A 19331-nucleotide genomic window follows, 5' to 3' on the forward strand; every position below is an offset into this window, starting at 1 on the left:
GGATGGTGGAATTAGAAGTTACAAATTGAATTTTTTCTATGAAATATGAATGTTTTGGTGCAAAATATTTAGATTGCATTTTACATAAACCTTTGCACCCTTTAAGTTTCAAAGAAGTGACTCCATAGTAATGTGGGAATCAATTAGAATTCAATAGGTTTAACACCCGCCATTTAGGAAACTACAAATAAACAGATCTCAAACCTTTACTAATATCTCTTATGATGTTTAAGATAAAAAATAACAATAAATAGATCAACGGAGAAAATGGTCGTGACCAGTTAAAAGTCACTCAACAACACAGAAATTTGGACAGTCCTGTGGTAGGTGAAGTGCAACTGCAGGATCAAACCAAGCATTGAATATGAGTATCACCAAAGATTACATGAAAAGAAAGAGATCAAATTGAGCCGAATTTTACTCTGTTAGAGCAACTGCAGGATCTAAAACTTTTGAACCAGAATCAAACACCAATTTTCTCATTATATTTATCTATTTATCATTCTAGAAAAATGATATTATCACACTTCTTTTTTGTAATGCCACTCCACATATAATCATACATAATTTTTTTTAAAATAAGAGTGATAGTATTCATTCCCATCTCTTGTCCTTGATTGATGATGCCAAAGTAAGAAAAAACCATACAGTGATAGTACAAAAGCATAAATTGATGCGGTCCTAAATTCATATTTTACCTCAACATACAGGATTGGTCCTACTGAATATAACAAAAGTGCGCACTAAGCTTTCAATGGAAGCAGCATGGTCAAATAAATCAATAATGGAAGCAACTATTTGGGTACCATTCAGAGTTAAATAATTAATATATAGGTGGATAGTAATATTCAGCTACTGCAGTGGGCACACAAGGAAGAAACAATTGGTGAAAATAGAAATACTTGTGGCAGCAATTTGATTGCAGAATTTAACACCAATAACAAAATAAAGAGGTCTTAAGTGAATCTATTGGGTCTAGAGATCTTCATTCCATATTTATTGTTAAACAACTTCATGAAATAGGAAAAAAAACTAGCATAAAAAAACCTGAATTGCAACTAAATAATCTGAAAACTAGATACCACAAACTAGTGTATAGAAATAACAAATAATCAATTGTTGGTTGAGTTGAACTAATGCTTACTAGCGTTGTCCATAATGGTCTTTCTCAATTCATTAGGGTGACATTTTTTGGCATTTGATAGAGGAATTGCTTCATTGGACAGCAACTTTGCATGGATCTTGGCGGGTTATGGTTGTTTGATCTAGTTCCATGACATCATCCTCATCTTCTGACTCATCAAGACATATATTTGAGTCCACATCCATATTAAATATTGACTTAAGATCACTCTTTTTGTGATTTTCCATAATTTTGCATATCTTATAAGGGGTTGTGATAGGATTGGTTTTGCTTCAACTTAAGCTTGACATAAATGGAATTTATGCGTTCAATCATGGACTTCAATAGAATTTGTTCCTCTCGAATACTATTGTTAGCTCTTTAATGTCCTACAGGTAGTAGATACAACATAGGTAATTTAAAACACAAATGCATTAAAATTTAAAAATAGGACACAAATATTTGTTGGTCTTACATACCTCTAAATCAGCCATAACTCTTCTTTCAAAGGAGTTCATTAGAGCACTTGGAGGTGCACATGAGTTAGGTAAACTGAACCAATAATGATAATAATAAGATATAATTCAACCAATTGTAGTAGCAAAAATAACAATGAAAGTAATGAATTTAGTATAGCCTTTACCCATGGCTATTATTGGTTGCCATTGATCAGAGCAATTCTCCCTCTAGGTTTTTTTTCTTTGAACAGACTCCTTTCTTGCAAGATCCCATCACATACACGCCTTTTGATCCTTCGATATCATCTCTGTGATTTTTTTTAAATATCAGTATAGAGATATGACATAATTAGTCCATTAATAGAAATTGATTTGATTTCTTAAATGTAGATTTTTTTTCTGATTTATTTTTCAAAATCTTCTCCAATTAAGGTAATCATTCAATAAAAGAAGAATGTGAATGCGTAATTAAAGGAGATGAAAATTTGTAATTACCTGATAGCGTATGCACCATGACGATGATGAGTTGCTGCATCGTCATCGCCATCTCCCATGCCAACCTTTTCCATTGTTGCAGTGCTTCCAATTTCTCCTTTTGTTCTCACCTCAACTATTGAAGATATTAGGGCATCATCTATTTTGTATTCATGTTTTTTAAGTCTCTTCCTGAGAGTGAGAGGGTCTAAAACGATAATTAAGTTTTGTTCTTTGGTGGGTCCTTGACCCCAAAATAAAATGAAATAAGTAAATAAAATTGATTTTGAATTTTCAAAATTGATTACAAGTGTTATTAATAACTTATAAACTATAATGTAAAAAATTATATCTAATATATCTTTAAACATTTTAAAAAATTTATTAATAACTTTCTATTTATAACTTCTTTACTAAATAGAAGTACTTTTGTATTTATTTCAACAATACTTATATTTTAAACTTCTTAATACCACTAGCTTAGTAGATGACTCGTGTACACTTTCATGGTGCACCGTAGAAGTGCGCAGGTTACATTGGTACATTTGGACTAACAGCTCTAGAAATTTGATAATTAAAGTTAGAAGTAATTCAAACTAAGCTAAACCAGACCAAACTTAACATTAACTCACTAAAAGCTCACAAAATAAGTCGATTGTTTGGACATGAAAGACTAATAATAAAGGTTGTATTAGGTTAAGTAAGTTGGTGCACGAAATTATGATCTCAGGCACGGCGCCAAAAACTCTATACGCACATCTTAATAAATTGTTTTTCATTCACAACTTCGATACAACTAACCAGCAAGTGCACTGGGTCATCCAAGTAATAAAACCTTACGTGAGTAAGGGTCGATCCCACGGAGATTGTTGGTATGAAGCAAGCTATGGTCACCTTGTAAATCTCAGTCAGGCGGATATAAAATAATTATGGAGTTTTCGAAATTAAATAATAAATAGACAGAAAATAAAGATAGAAATACTTATGTATATCATTGGTGAGAATTTCAGATAAGCGTATGGAGATGCTTTCGTTCCTCTGAACTTTTGCTTTCCTGCTGTCTTCATCCAATCAGTCTTACTCCTTTCCATGGCTAGCTTTATGTAAGGACATCACCATTGTCAATGGCTACTTTTCATCCTCTCTGTGAAAATGGTCCGATGTGCTGTCACTGCATGGCTAATCATCTGGAGGCATCACCGTGGTCAATGGCTGCATCCTATCCTCTTGTGAAAATGGTCCAAATGCTCTGTCACAGCACGGCTAATCATCTGAGGTTCTCGATCATACTGGAATAGGATTCACCCTCCTTTTGCGTCTGTCACTACGCCCAGCACTCGTGAGTTTGAAGTTCGTCACAGTCATTCAATCCCAGAGTCATACTCAGAATACCACAGACAAGGTTTAAACTTTCCGAACTCTCATGAATGCCGCCATCAATCTAGCTTATACCACGAAGATTCTGATTAAGAGATCCAAGAGATACTCATTCAATCTAAGGTGGAACGGAAGTGGTTGTCAGGCACACGTTCGTGGGGGAATGATGATGATTGTCACGTTCATCACATTCATGTTGAAGTGCGAATGAATATCTTAGAAGCGGAATAAGTTGAATTGAATAGAAAAACAGTAGTACTTTGCATTAATTCATGAGGAACAGCAGAGCTCCACACCTTAATCTATGGAGTGTAGAAACTCTACCATTGAAAATACATAAGTGAAAGGTCCAGGCATGGCCGAATGGCCAGCCCCTTTGATCTAAGAACCAGACGTCCCAAGATGTCAAATACAATAGTAAAAAGTCCTATTTATACTAAACTAGTTACTAGGGTTTACAGAAGTAAGTAATTGATGCATAAATCCACTTCCGGGGTCCACTTGATGTGTGCTTGGGCTGAGCTTGAAGTTTCCACGTGGAGAGGTCATTCTTGGAGTTGAACGTCAGTTTGTAACGTATTTCTGGCGTTCAACTTTGGCTTGTAACGTTTTTCTGGCGTTTAACTCCAGACTGCAGCATAGAACTGGCGTTCAACGCCCTTTTGCATCGTCTAAACTCGGCCAAAGTATGGACTATTATATATTGCTGGAAAGCCTTGGATGTCTACTTTCTAACGCAATTAGAAGTGTGCCATTTTGAGTTTTGTAGCTCCAGAAAATCCACTTTGAGTGCAGGGAGGTCAGAATCCAACAGCATCAGCAATCCTTCTTCTACATCTGAATCTGATTTTTGCTCAAGTCCCTCAATTTCAGCCAGAAAATACCTGAAATCACAGAAAAATACACAAACTCATAGTAAAGTCCAGAAATGTGAATTTAATATAAAAACTAATAAAAACATCCCTAAAAGTAACTAGATCCTACTAAAAACATACTAAAAACAATGCCAAAAAGCGTATAAATTATCCGCTCATCACAACACCAAACTTAAATTGTTGCTTGTCCCCAAGCAACTAAAAATCAATTAGGATAAAAAGAAGAGAATATACTATAAATTCCAAACTATCAATGAAACATAGCTCCAATCAGATGAGCGAGACTTGTAGCTTTTTGCCTCTTGAATAGTTTTGGCATCTCACTTTATCCATTGAGGTTCAGAATGATTGGCATCTATAGGAACTCAGAGTTCAGATAGTGTTATTAATTCTCCTAGTTCAGTATGTTGATTCTTAAACACAGCTACTTTATGAGTCTTGGCCGTGGCCCTAAGCACTTTGTTTTCCAGTATTACCACCGGATACATAAATGCCACAGACACATAACTGGGTGAACCTTTTCAGATTGTGACTCAGCTTTGCTAAAGTCCCCAATTAGAGGTGTCCAGGGTTCTTAAGCACACTCTTCTTTTGCTTTGGACCTTGACTTTAACCGCTCAGTCTCAAGTTTTCACTTGACACCTTCACGCCACAAGCACATGGTTAGGGATAGCTTGGTTTAGCCGCTTAGGCCAGGATTTTATTCCTTTAGGGCCTCCTATCCACTGATGCTCAAAGCCTTGGGATCCTTTTTATTTACCCTTGCCTTTTGGTTTTAAGGGTTACTGGCTTTTTGCTCTTGCCTCTTGGTTTTAAGAGCTTTTGGCTTTTTCTGCTTGCTTTTTTTTTTCCATTTTTTTTGCCATTTTTTTTCTTTTTTTTTTCTGCAAGCTTTTGTATTCACTGCTTTTTCTTGCTTCAAGAATCATTTTTATGATTTTTCAGATTATCAAATAACATGTCTCCTTGTCATCATTCTTTCAAGAGCCAACATATTTAACATTCTTAAACAACAACTTCAAAAGACATATGCATTGTTCAAGCATTCATTCAGAAAACAAGAAGCATTGTCACCACATCAATATAATTAAACTAAGTTCAAGGATAAATTCGAAACTCATATTGTAACACCCTACCACACAAAGCTTTACGCTTAAGTCGTAAAACAGAGTGATGTGGTATTACGACCTCTAAAATAAAATGAGTACATATAATAGCAGAAGAGTTATAATAAGCTAGGAGCCTTGAAGGATAGGGGAAATAAAAATCGCGAGATAAAAGCGCAACGCTCAAGGAACGAGTTAACTTGCATGCTAAGAAAACTGTAACTGGCAAACATAAGATAACAGAAGTAGGGATAGAGTGCCAAAGATACAAAATAACAAGCTCCTAACTCAGCCTGCGAAGTCAAGACTGGCCGGAGAATATTTACACATATATACATACATATCCAAAACCCAAAAGTACATACACACAATCCTGCCTCTCCATAAACCTCTAAGAGGATCAAAAAGGACAAGTTATGCGGAGAGAAAGCTAAGTACATATATATACATCACTGTACAACAAAACTATACAACAACACTATCCAGTAACCCCTCCGCTTTAAGAGTCCAGACGCCTAACGAGATGGCTCCCGACCTGCATCTGAAAAACAACAACATAGTATGGAATGAGAACCGGAGGTTCTCAGTATGGTAAAGGTGCCACACACATAATATATAAGGTCCTGAGAATGCCAGAGGCAATCCTAGAACACCGACACTCAGATTATAGAGCTTAAAGTATTAAATAGAAGCCATAAAAGGTGGTTTCCTAAAAATATTTAATCCTAACTTAACTTGACCTTAAATCTAAGTCCTATACTGCCATTCCTCCATACCTCCAACTCCATCATGCATTTTCACAAACAAATAGGCAGATAAAGGCAAACACAAGAAGGTTACAACTACTGCAGGTAACAAATACACATTTAGCATGGCAAATACAGATAGGCACACCCAATTAGAGCACAAGCAAGTAATTCAAGTAATATGTATATGATGCATGCCTGTCCTATGGCTGATGAGGCTCATCTGTCGGTTATCCAGCCAACCCGACAAGTCTGAATTGTCCTTAGACGGTCCCCCGACGTGCATCCCCAAGAGTCTATGCATAGATTTTTCTCAAATAATCAATATTGCTCAATGGGGGTAACATTCCCGGGAATTTATATAGTGCCCGGTCACACTTACGTCGTAGGGTCAACAGAGTATCGAGTTTTCAACCTGGTACACGTGGTGGCAAGCCACGGCACTTAATCCAGGGAATCTCGTATCTCAGATTATTCAAATTCATAAGCCATATAAATAATTCAATTATAATTCCTCAACATCCACATCATTCTCAATTGCATCTCATTCATCATCATACATTAAACATATTCAATCCTTATCCTTCATTATCACACCTCCCATTCCGTCCATAAATAGTTTCAATTCAAAACATAATTCATTCTTTTCTAAGAATCAAACTTCAAACTTAAAACATACTCACTTTCTTAATAACTCAAAATCAAACTATATAACATTTAAATCTAAATCTCTTTTAAATAATCATCTAAATAAAATCTCTAATTTTTTATAAAATTTCGGCAGCATCTCCTCTAAAACTCGGACTTTGCCACCCTTTTCGGGTCCAAACCTGCTTTCTTTTCCAATTCAACATACCCTTCCTCATCATCATAACAGTCACCACAATAAATCTACTTCAGATTAACAATTATATTCATACAATATTCAAATCCAACAACCAAAATTCAACTAAGGATCATAGTTCACTAATCCTAGGCTTCTAACACATAATATCTCAAATCAATAATTCACCAAATCATTAGCACTAAACCAACCATGTTCATCAACAATAACATTCACCATCCAAGATTAATAACTAATTATCCAATAAACTTTAACCAAATATATTCATCAACAAATTACTAAACATTAAACATACACCTGCATTCCAACTTATCCTATGGCCGTCTAGCCTAAGTTTTCACAGAACATTATATATTAAATGCAAGAAACCTAAACCATACCTCAGCCGATTTCCACGTAACGACCAAAGCTATTTATTCAAAACCAAGACAGCCCCTCAAAACTCAACTAATCCGCTTCCTCCAAGTTCCAGTATTCACAATTTCAAGCTCCAATTATTTATTTTCAACCTAATACACATTCATAATACATATATACCCAATTTAATACTCAAAGCTCAAATTTAATGAAATTAAAATATAATTATCGTATCCTCACCTTACCCAAGCTTCACATAAGCAAGAGTGAACGTTTCTCTCAAGCTAATTGGATCCTAAAACATCAGAAATCAAAGAAATTCAATATTCCCACTTAAAATTCGAAAATTGGGGGAAGATGAAGTTGAGAGTGAAATAGCAAGTTACCTATGAAATTGTTCCGGTAGAAATGTAGAGCTCGACGCGGTAGACGCGTGGCCGCAAACGGTGCGGCAATCGGAGCTCGGACGGAGAAGTTACGGGATTTGGAAGGTTACCGTAAGGGTTCGGGAGTGTTTTTCTTCTCCCTGGGCATTTTCACGCTGCAGCTGGTGAAATGGAGAAGAAGGGCTTTCGGGCTCATTAAAAGTGTGGGTCCGGTTGGACCGACGGTTCGGTTTGGGTCCGGTTCAACCGGTTCGGCCCATTCGGTCTAATTTTGGACCGTTCGGTCCAATTTTAGACCGTTTTCTTTGAAATTGGTGTCAAAATTCTCGTTTCGATGAGATCTATCCTAATTTAATATAATATTCACATTTCTAATCTTCCTTATTAAAAATTAATTTATTGACTAATTATCTACTAATTTAACCGGGGTTTACATCCTACCCACCTAATAAAGAATTTTGCCCTCAAAATTCAAATCTAGTTACCTGAAAAGAGATGTGGATAGTCCTTTCGCATATCTGATTCGAGCTCCCAGGTATGTTCCTCGATACCAGCTCGACTCCAAGCCACTTTTACCAATGATACTTCCTTTCCGCGTAATCGTTTAATATTAGTATCATCAATTCTCACTGGAATCACTGGAAGTGTTAGATCTTCTCTCACTTGGATTGGTTCTGGTTCTAGAATATGACTTGCGTCAGGAGTGTACTTCCTAAGCTGAGACACATGAAACACATCGTGCAAATTCGAAAGATATGGCGGTAAGGCAATTCTATAAGCCACTGGCCCAATCCTCTTCAGAATCTCAAACGGTCCAATATAACGGGGATTTAGTTTCTTAGTCTTAATAGCTCTTCCCACTCCAGTGGTTGGTGTAACTTTCAAAAAGACATGTTCTCCTTCTTCGAATTCCAAAGGCTTTCGCCTCTGATCAGCATAGCTCTTCTGACGGCTTTGGGCTATAAGCATTCGACTACGAATTTTCTTTATCTGCTCAGTCGTTTCAGCTATCATCTCAGGCCCTAACAAACTCCTTTCTCCAGTCTCATACCAACACAATGGAGATTGACATTTTCTGCCATACAGAGCCTCATATGGAGCCATTCCAATGCTCGCATGATAGCTATTATTATAAGCAAATTCTATTAATGGCATATACCGATCCCAGCTTGCTGGCTGGTCCAAAACACAAGCCCTTAGCATATCCTCCAAAGTCTGAATAGTTCTCTCTGACTGACCATCTGTCTGAGGGTGATACGCAGTACTCAAACTTAGCTGAGTCCCAAATGCACGCTGAAAAGCTCCCCAGAATCTTGATGTAAAACGAGGATCCCTATCAGATATAATGGTAGAAGGCACACCATGTAATCTGACAATCTCTTTGATATACATTCGAGCCAATTCCTCCATTGTGCAACTTATTCGGATAGGAAGAAAGTGAGCTGATTTTGTCAGTCGATCCACAACCACCCAAATAGCATCACAACCAGACCGAGTTTTAGGCAAACCTATCACAAAATCCATTGCGATACTCTCCCATTTCCATTGTGGAATCTCTAAAGGCTGAAGGGTTCCTGATGGTCTCTGATGCTCAATTTTAACCTTCTGACACGTTAAACATTTAGATACATGCAATGCCACATCATTTTTCATCCCTGGCCACCAGAACATCGCTTTCAGATCCTGATACATTTTAGTGCTCCCTGGGTGAATTGAAAACCCGCTCTTATGAGCTTCCTTCAAAATATTTTGTCGTAGGTCTCCAACATCAGGCACAATAATCCGGTTCTTGAACCTCCATAAACCATCCTGACCTTCTGACACTCTCCACTGTTTTCCCTGTTCAACTGCTGGTAATACCTTACGTAACACTTCACTATCTTGATGAGTCTTCAGAAGTTCTGATTTAAAATCACTTGAAATCTGAAACTGACTCAAACACAGGATTCCAGATTCTTCTCTAACTCCCAAATTCAAACCTTGGAATGCCTTCAGTAACTCTTCCTCCCGTAGCATCATCCAAGCTGCATATAAAGACTTCCGACTCAAAGCGTCCGCCACAACGTTCGCTTTTCCTGGATGATAATTCAATTCAAAATCATAATCTTTCAGAAGCTCCATCCACCTCCTCTGACGCATATTCAACTCTTTCTGCTCAAAAAGATACTTCAAACTCTTATGGTCTGAGAAAACAAGAAACTTAACACCATAGAGGTAGTGCCTCCAAATCTTTAAAGCAAACACAACAGCAGCAAGTTCTAAATCGTGTGTCGGGTAGTTCATCTCATGCGGCCTTAATTGCCGTGAGGCGTATGCTACAACATTCTGGTGCTGTATCAGAACACACCCCAAACCTTTCAGAGATGCATCACAATACACTTCAAACGATTCACTTGGTTCAGGTAATACCAATACAGGTGCAGTAGTCAACTTGTGCTTCAAAGCCTGGAAACTCTCTTCACATTCCGGAGTCCAGATAAAAGGCGTATCCTTCCTAGTCAACTTAGTTAAAGGTAAGGCGAGCTGTGAAAATCCCTTAATGAATCTGCGATAATACCCCGCCAAACCTAGGAAACTCCTGATCTCTGTCACTGAAGTTGGTCGCTCCCAATTCATCACTGCTTCCACCTTAGCAGGATCCACAGCTATCCCCTGCTTACTCACCACGTGGCCGAGAAACTTCACTTCACTCTTCCAGAACTCACATTTAGATAACTTAGCATATAACTTCCTATCTCTCAGAATTTGCAGCACAGTTCGCAAGTGATCAGCATGCTCCTCTTCAGTCTTAGAATAAACAAGAATGTCATCAATGAAGACAATAACAAACTTGTCCAGATACGGTCGAAAAATTCGGTTCATATAATCCATAAATACTGCCGGGGCATTAGTTAACCCAAAAGACATCACTGTATACTCATAATGACCATAACGCATTCTGAAAGCAGTTTTCGGAATATCCTTATCTCTAACCCTTATCTGATGATACCCTGATCGCAGGTCAATCTTAGAAAACACACCGGCACCCTGTAACTGATCCATTAGATCATCGATTCTAGGCAACGGATATTTATTCTTCACAGTGATCTTATTCAATTGCCGATAATCGACACACAGCCGCATACTCCCATCCTTCTTCTTTACCAGTAACACTGGTGCTCCCCACGGAGAAACACTTGGTCGGATAAAATGCTTACCCAACAGATCTTCCAGCTGAGCCTTCAGTTCAGCCATTTCTAAAGGTGACATCCTATAAGGAGTAATCGAAATTGGACCGGCTTCAGGCACCAACTCGATTGCAAATTCAACCTCTCGGTTAGGTGGGAATTCATTAATATCATCCGGAAACACATCTGGAAATTCACATACAACCGGAATCTGCTCTAAACTCTGATCATCACCTGATACTCCCGCAGTTAATAACATAATACCCTGACATTCAGTTCCAGAACAGTTTACTATCATAGAATTCAAATAGTAACTATTCACTACAACCGGTGCTTCTGACCCTTCCGGCATAAACTGTACTGACTTCTCAGAACAATCAAGCAAAACATGATTCTTGGATAACCAATCCAATCCCAAAATGAGATCAAGACCAGTCATAGGCAAACAAATCAAATCATGCACAAATTCACGCTGTTGTACTCGAAAGGAAACTTGTGGACATCCTATCCTAGTCACCATAGCTTCATGAGTAGCATTATATACTTTCAAATCATAACCTAAAACCACCATTCTCAATCCTAATTCATGGGCCTTTTCAAATGCAATAAATGAATGAGACGCTCCTGAGTCAAATAAAGCATTTAAGATTTTACCAGCCATTTCACAATTACCTCTAATAAGTGTCTCAGATCCCTCAGCACCTATGGTAGAAGTGGTGTATACTCGCCCTGGCTGCTGCACCCTACCAATCTCATACTTCTTCTTCTCAGGGCAATTACTGGCTATATGCCCGGGCTGTCCACAGGAATAGCACACCCCAAGTCCTAGTCTGCACGGAACTCCAGGATGATACTTTCCACACTTCTGACAATTCAGATCCTGCTGTGGCTGCTTCCCAAACCTTTTTCCTTGACTAGCATTAGTATTCGGCCTTATGTAATTACCTTGACCCTGAGTCTGCTGCGGAACAAAGCCTCTACGCTTGAAATTCCTACCTCTCGGAGCAAAGTTCCTCCCTGAAGGCCTCTGAAAAGGCACCCTCAAACTCCCTTTCTCTGCTGCCGCCTTCCTCACACAATCCTCAGCCACCCTACTCTTATTCACCAATTCAGAAAATACCCTGATCTCCATTGGGGCAACGAAGCTCAGAATATCACTCCGAAGACCTCCCTCATATTTAATACATTTCCATTCGGCAAAATCTTCAGGCGCACCTTGACAGATACGAGAAAAGCGACATAACTCCTCAAATTTGCTGGTATACTCAGCAACAGTCATCTGTCCCTGCTTTAACTGCATTAATTCAAGTTCCTTGGCATTTCTGGCTGAATTAGGAAAGTATTTCTTATAGAACTCTGTCTGAAAAACCTCCCAAGGAATCGCAGCACCATCAGGCTGCAGGATACGTCGTGTTCCCTGCCACCAATACTGAGCTTCACCTTGCAACTGATAAGTTCCAAATTCAACCCATTGCTCTTCAGGAACCTGTTGTGCCTGTAATGCCCTTTCCATAGCCTGAATCCAATTATCTGCATCAGTGGGATTTGAGGTTCCCCTAAAAGTTGGAGGGCGAACTTTCAGAAATGTAGCAAGTGTCATAGGACCGTCCTCATCATTATTGTTCCCATGATTACCCTGATTTATCTGATTACCCAGTGCCTCGGCTGTCGCCTGCATAGCTGCAGCCATATTTCCCAGGGCAGCCATAAAGTCTACTGGATCAGTCCCTATGGGAGCAGGAGTAACGGTGCCTGTCCTACCTCTACCTCGCCCGCGACCGCGTCCGCGAGTCGACATCTGGTCCCTATACACACCAAACAAGTGATATTAAGTTGATCAGTCTCAATATCGCAGGTCTAATGCTTTAAGTTCCAAATGCATGCTCACAAACGTTTATGCCATATATATCAGTCAGATATCCTAATAGCACATAAACACATATACAGAGAATGCACAGAAGCACAATCAGTCCGTCTTTCAGGCTCTATAGGAACGAACTGCTCTGATACCATAATGTAACACCCTACCACACAAAGCTTTACGCTTAAGTCGTAAAACAGAGTGATGTGGTATTACAACCTCTAAAATAAAATGAGTACATATAATAGCAGAAGAGTTATAATAAGCTAGGAGCCTTGAAGGATAGGGGAAATAAAAATCGCGAGATAAAAGCGCAACGCTCAAGGAACGAGTTAACTTGCATGCTAAGAAAACTGTAACTGGCAAACATAAGATAACAGAAGTAGGGATAGAGTGCCAAAGATACAAAATAACAAGCTCCTAACTCAGCCTGCGAAGTCAAGACTGGCCGGAGAATATTTACACATATATACATACATATCCAAAACCCAAAAGTACATACACACAATCCTGCCTCTCCATAAACCTCTAAGAGGATCAAAAAGGACAAGTTATGCGGAGAGAAAGCTAAGTACATATATATACATCACTGTACAACAAAACTATACAACAACACTATCCAGTAACCCCTCCGCTTTAAGAGTCCAGACGCCTAACGAGATGGCTCCCGACCTGCATCTGAAAAACAACAACATAGTATGGAATGAGAACCGGAGGTTCTCAGTATGGTAAAGGTGCCACACACATAATATATAAGGTCCTGAGAATGCCAGAGGCAATCCTAGAACACCGACACTCAGATTATAGAGCTTAAAGTATTAAATAGAAGCCATAAAAGGTGGTTTCCTAAAAATATTTAATCCTAACTTAACTTGACCTTAAATCTAAGTCCTATACTGCCATTCCTCCATACCTCCAACTCCATCATGCATTTTCACAAACAAATAGGCAGATAAAGGCAAACACAAGAAGGTTACAACTACTGCAGGTAACAAATACACATTTAGCATGGCAAATACAGATAGGCACACCCAATTAGAGCACAAGCAAGTAATTCAAGTAATATGTATATGATGCATGCCTGTCCTATGGCTGATGAGGCTCATCTGTCGGTTATCCAGCCAACCCGACAAGTCTGAATTGTCCTTAGACGGTCCCCCGACGTGCATCCCCAAGAGTCTATGCATAGATTTTTCTCAAATAATCAATATTGCTCAATGGGGGTAACATTCCCGGGAATTTATATAGTGCCCGGTCACACTTACGTCGTAGGGTCAACAGAGTATCGAGTTTTCAACCTGGTACACGTGGTGGCAAGCCACGGCACTTAATCCAGGGAATCTCGTATCTCAGATTATTCAAATTCATAAGCCATATAAATAATTCAATTATAATTCCTCAACATCCACATCATTCTCAATTGCATCTCATTCATCATCATACATTAAACATATTCAATCCTTATCCTTCATTATCACACCTCCCATTCCGTCCATAAATAGTTTCAATTCAAAACATAATTCATTCTTTTCTAAGAATCAAACTTCAAACTTAAAACATACTCACTTTCTTAATAACTCAAAATCAAACTATATAACATTTAAATCTAAATCTCTTTTAAATAATCATCTAAATAAAATCTCTAATTTTTTATAAAATTTCGGCAGCATCTCCTCTAAAACTCGGACTTTGCCACCCTTTTCGGGTCCAAACCTGCTTTCTTTTCCAATTCAACATACCCTTCCTCATCATCATAACAGTCACCACAATAAATCTACTTCAGATTAACAATTATATTCATACAATATTCAAATCCAACAACCAAAATTCAACTAAGGATCATAGTTCACTAATCCTAGGCTTCTAACACATAATATCTCAAATCAATAATTCACCAAATCATTAGCACTAAACCAACCATGTTCATCAACAATAACATTCACCATCCAAGATTAATAACTAATTATCCAATAAACTTCAACCAAATATATTCATCAACAAATTACTAAACATTAAACATACACCTGCATTCCAACTTATCCTATGGCCGTCTAGCCTAAGTTTTCACAGAACATTATATATTAAATGCAAGAAACCTAAACCATACCTCAGCCGATTTCCACGTAACGACCAAAGCTATTTATTCAAAACCAAGACAGCCCCTCAAAACTCAACTAATCCGCTTCCTCCAAGTTCCAGTATTCACAATTTCAAGCTCCAATTATTTATTTTCAACCTAATACACATTCATAATACATATATACCCAATTTAATACTCAAAGCTCAAATTTAATGAAATTAAAATATAATTATCGTATCCTCACCTTACCCAAGCTTCACATAAGCAAGAGTGAACGTTTCTCTCAAGCTAATTGGATCCTAAAACATCAGAAATCAAAGAAATTCAATATTCCCACTTAAAATTCGAAAATTGGGGGAAGATGAAGTTGAGAGTGAAATAGCAAGTTACCTATGAAATTGTTCCGGTAGAAATGTAGAGCTCGACGCGGTAGACGCGTGGCCGCAAACGGTGCGGCAATCGGAGCTCGGACGGAGAAGTTACGGGATTTGGAAGGTTACCGTAAGGGTTCGGGAGTGTTTTTCTTCTCCCTGGGCATTTTCACGCTGCAGCTGGTGAAATGGAGAAGAAGGGCTTTCGGGCTCATTAAAAGTGTGGGTCCGGTTGGACCGACGGTTCGGTTTGGGTCCGGTTCAACCGGTTCGGCCCATTCGGTCTAATTTTGGACCGTTCGGTCCAATTTTAGACCGTTTTCTTTGAAATTGGTGTCAAAATTCTCGTTTCGATGAGCTCTATCCTAATTTAATATAATATTCACATTTCTAATCTTCCTTATTAAAAATTAATTTATTGACTAATTATCTACTAATTTAACCGGGGTTTACACATATACTTCTTGTTCTTTTGAATTAAAAATATTTTTCATTTAAGAGAGGTGATGGATTCATATTCATTACTTTAAGGCATAGACACTTAGACACTAATGATCATGTAATAAAGACACAAACATAGATAAACATTTAACATAAGAAAACGAAAAACAGAAAATTTAAGAACAAGGAATGAGTCCACCTTAGTGATGGTAGCGTTTCCTTCTTGAGGAACCAATGATGTCCTTGAGCTCTTCTATGTCTCTTCCTTGTCTCTGTTGCTTGATCCCTAGTGATTTTGGTGCTCCTATCCTTAGTTGATCCCAATAATTGTGTGGGGGAAAATGTATCCCCTGAGGTATCTCAGGGATCTCTTGATTTGCAGTCAAATGTTCTACCACTGAGCTATAGATCCTTTACATGAATCTCTCCATCTCCCATGACTTGGAGGTGGAAGCTTTTGTCTTCCCTTTTCTCTTCTCTCTTTTTTTTTTTTTTGAGGTTTCTCTGGCCTTAGGTGCCATCAATGGTTATGGAAAAACAAAAAGCTTATGCTTTTACCACACCAAACTTAGAATGTTGCTCGCCCTCGAGCAGGAGAAGAAAGAATAGATGAAGAAGAAGATGTGGAAGAAACTAGGATTATGAGGAGGGAAGGTGGGGATCCTGTGGGATCCACAGATCCTGAGATGATCCTGTGAGGTTCACAGATCTTAAGGTGTCAAGGATTTACATCCCTGCACTAATTAGGCATGTAAAATGCCTTTGCATGCAATTCAGGTGTTTAAACGCCGAACTGATGCTTGTTCTGGGCGTTCAACGCCCAGATGCAGCATATTTCTGGCGTTGAATGCCAGCTCCATGCTCTGTTTTGGCGTTGAACACCAGCCAGATGCTCCTTACTGGCGTTTGAACGCCAGTGAACTCCTCCTCCAGGGTGTGTTGTTTTTAATGCTGTTTTTGATTTTTCTTCAATTTTTTCAATTGTTTTTGTGACTCCACATGATCATGAACCTAATAAAACATGAAATAACAATAAAAATAAATTAAAATTAGATAAATAAAAATTGGGTTGCCTCCCAACAAGCGCTTTTTTAATGTCAATAGCTTGACAGTGGGCTCTCATGGAGCCTCACAGATGTTCAGAGCATTGTTGAGACTTCCTAACACCAAACTTAGAGTTTGACTTTAGGGGCTCTGGTTGACTCTGTTTTGAGAGAAGCTTACTGTGCCTCTTTTTCATGTTCACAAAAGGATGTCCTTGGGTCCTCATTCAATTGAAGGACTAGTTCTCCTCTGTTAACATCAATCACAGCTCTTGCTGTGGCTAGAAGGGTCTTCCAAGGATGATGGATTCATCCTCATCCTTCCCAGTATCTAGGATTATGAAATCAGCAGGGATGTAAAGGCCTTCAACCTTTACTAACATGTCCTCTACTTGTCCATAAGCCTGTTTTCTGGAATTGTCTACCATCTCTAATGAGATTCTGGCAGCTTGCACCTCAAAGATTCCCAGTTTCTCCACTACAGAGAGTAGCATGAGGTTTATTCCTGACCCAAGGTCACATAGAGCCTTTTCAAAGGTCATGGTGCCTATGGTACAAGGTATTAGGAACTTTCCAGGATCCTGTTTCTTCTGAGGCAATCTCAGTTGATCCAATGCATTTAGTTTATTGGTGAACAGGGGAGGTTCATCTCCCCAAGTCTCATTGCCAAATAAATTGGCATTCAGCTTCATGATTGCACCAAGGAACTTGGGAATTTGTTCTTCAGTGACATCTTCATTCTCTTCAGAAGAAGAATACTCATCAGAACTCATGAATGGCATAAGGAGGTTCAATGGAATCTCTATGGTCTCTAGATGAGTCTTAGATTCCTTTGGTTCCTCAGAGGGGAACTCCTTATTGATCACTGGACGTCCCAAGAGGTCTTCCTCCTTGGGATTCACGTCCTTCCCTTCCTTCTTGGATTCGGCCATGTTGACTATGTCAATGGCCTTGCACTCTCCTTTTGGATTTTCTTCTGTATTGCTTGGGAGAGTACTAGGAGGGGTTTCAGTGATCTTTTTACTCAGCTGGCCCACTTGTGCTTCCAAATTTCTAATGGAGGACCTTGTTTCATTCATGAAACTTACAGTGGCCTTAGATAGATCAGAGACTAAGTTTGCTAAATTAGAGGTATTTTGTTCAGAGTTCTCTGTCTGTTGCTGAGTGGATGATGGAAAAGGCTTGCTATTGCTAAACCTGTTTCTTCCACCATTATTAAAGCCTTGTTGAGGCTTTTGTTGATCCTTCCATGAGAGATTTGGGTGATTTCTCCATGAGGGATTATAGGTGTTTCCATATGGTTCACCCATGTAATTCACCTCTGCTATTGCAGGGTTTTCAGGATCATAAGCTTCTTCTTCAGAAGATGCCTCTTGAGTACTGTTGGATGCAGCTTGCATTCCATTCAGACTCTGAGAAATCATATTGACTTGCTGAGTTAATATTTTATTCTGAGCCAATATGGCGTTCAGAGTATCAATTTCAAGAACTCCCTTCTTCTGAGGCGTCCCATTACTCACAGGATTCCTCTCAGAAGTGTACATGAACTGGTTATTAGCAACCATGTCAATGAGTTCCTGAGCTTCTGTAGGCATTTTCTTTAGGTGAATGGATCCACCTGCAGAAGTATCCAATGACATCTTAGCTAATTCAGACAGACCATCATAGAATATATCCAGGATGGTCCATTCTGAAAGCATGTTAGAAGGACACTTTTTGGTCAGTTCCTTGTATCTCTCCCAAGCTTCATAGAGGGATTCACCTTCCTTCTGTCTGAAGGTTTGAACATCCACTCTAAGCTTACTAAGCTTTTGAGGAGGAAAGAACTTGGCTAAGAAAGCCGTGACCAGCTTATCCCAAGAGTTCAGGCTATCTTTGGGTTGAGAGTCCAACCACATTCTAGCTCTGTCTCTTACAGTAAAAGGGAAAAGCATGAGCCTGTAGACTTCAGGATCTACTCCATTAGTCTTAACAGTATCACATATCTGCAAGAATTCAGTTAAGAACTGAAAAGGATCTTCAGATGGAAGTCTATAAAACTTGCAGTTTTGTTGCATCAGAGAAACTAATTGAGGTTTAAGCTCAAAATTGTTTGCTCCAATGGTAGGGATGGAGATGCTTCTTCCATGTAAATTAGAATTAGGTGCAGTAAAGTCACCAAGCATCCTCCTTGCATTATTATTATTTTCGGCTGCCATCTCCTCTTCCTGTTCGAAAATTTCTGAAAGGTGCTTGCTAGATTGTTGTAATTTAGCTTCTCTTAGTTTCCTCTTCAGAGTCCTTTCAGGTTCTGGATCTGCTTCAACAAGAATGTTCTTGTCCTTGCTCCTGCTCATATGAAAAAGGAGGGAACAGAAAATTAATAATAGGGATCCTTTTTGCCCAGGTATAGAGGTTCCCTTATGTAAGTAAAAGAAGAAAAGAAGAGTAGAAGAAAAGAAGAAGAGAAAATCTGAACTCAGAGAGAGAGAGGGGGTTCGGATTTTTGGTGAGTGAGGAAGAGATGTTAGTAAATAAATAAATAAATAGAAGAGGATGAGAGGGGGAGGTTTTCGAAAATAATTTTTGAAAAATGGTTAGTGATTTTTGAAAATTAAAAGAAGAAATAAATTAAAATTGAAT

General features: G+C 38.6%; 1 protein-coding gene and 1 non-coding gene across 2 annotated transcripts; one reads left to right on the forward strand and one right to left on the reverse strand.

Moving 5' to 3' along the window:
* Window positions 1–5667: 5667 nt before the first annotated feature.
* Window positions 5668–12711, reverse strand: LOC148570324 (uncharacterized). The gene is made up of 2 exons (XM_088510013.1): window positions 11586–12711; window positions 5668–5954 (listed from the first exon to the last, which is right to left on the reverse strand). The coding sequence occupies exons 1-2, from the start codon at window positions 12709–12711 to the stop codon at window positions 5929–5931; spliced, it is 1152 nt and encodes a 383-aa protein (XP_088366139.1). The 3' UTR covers window positions 5668–5928.
* A 5692-nt stretch (window positions 12712–18403) lies between these two features.
* On the forward strand, window positions 18404–18511 carry LOC148570325 (small nucleolar RNA R71). The gene has a single exon (XR_015908891.1). It is a non-coding gene; the product is annotated as a small nucleolar RNA R71 (small nucleolar RNA).
* Window positions 18512–19331: the final 820 nt, after the last annotated feature.

This window comes from Arachis ipaensis, chromosome B3 (assembly GCF_059453495.1).
Source record: "Arachis ipaensis isolate K30076 ecotype BB chromosome B3, ASM5945349v1, whole genome shotgun sequence".
In the NCBI taxonomy this organism is placed as follows: domain Eukaryota; kingdom Viridiplantae; phylum Streptophyta; class Magnoliopsida; order Fabales; family Fabaceae; genus Arachis; species Arachis ipaensis.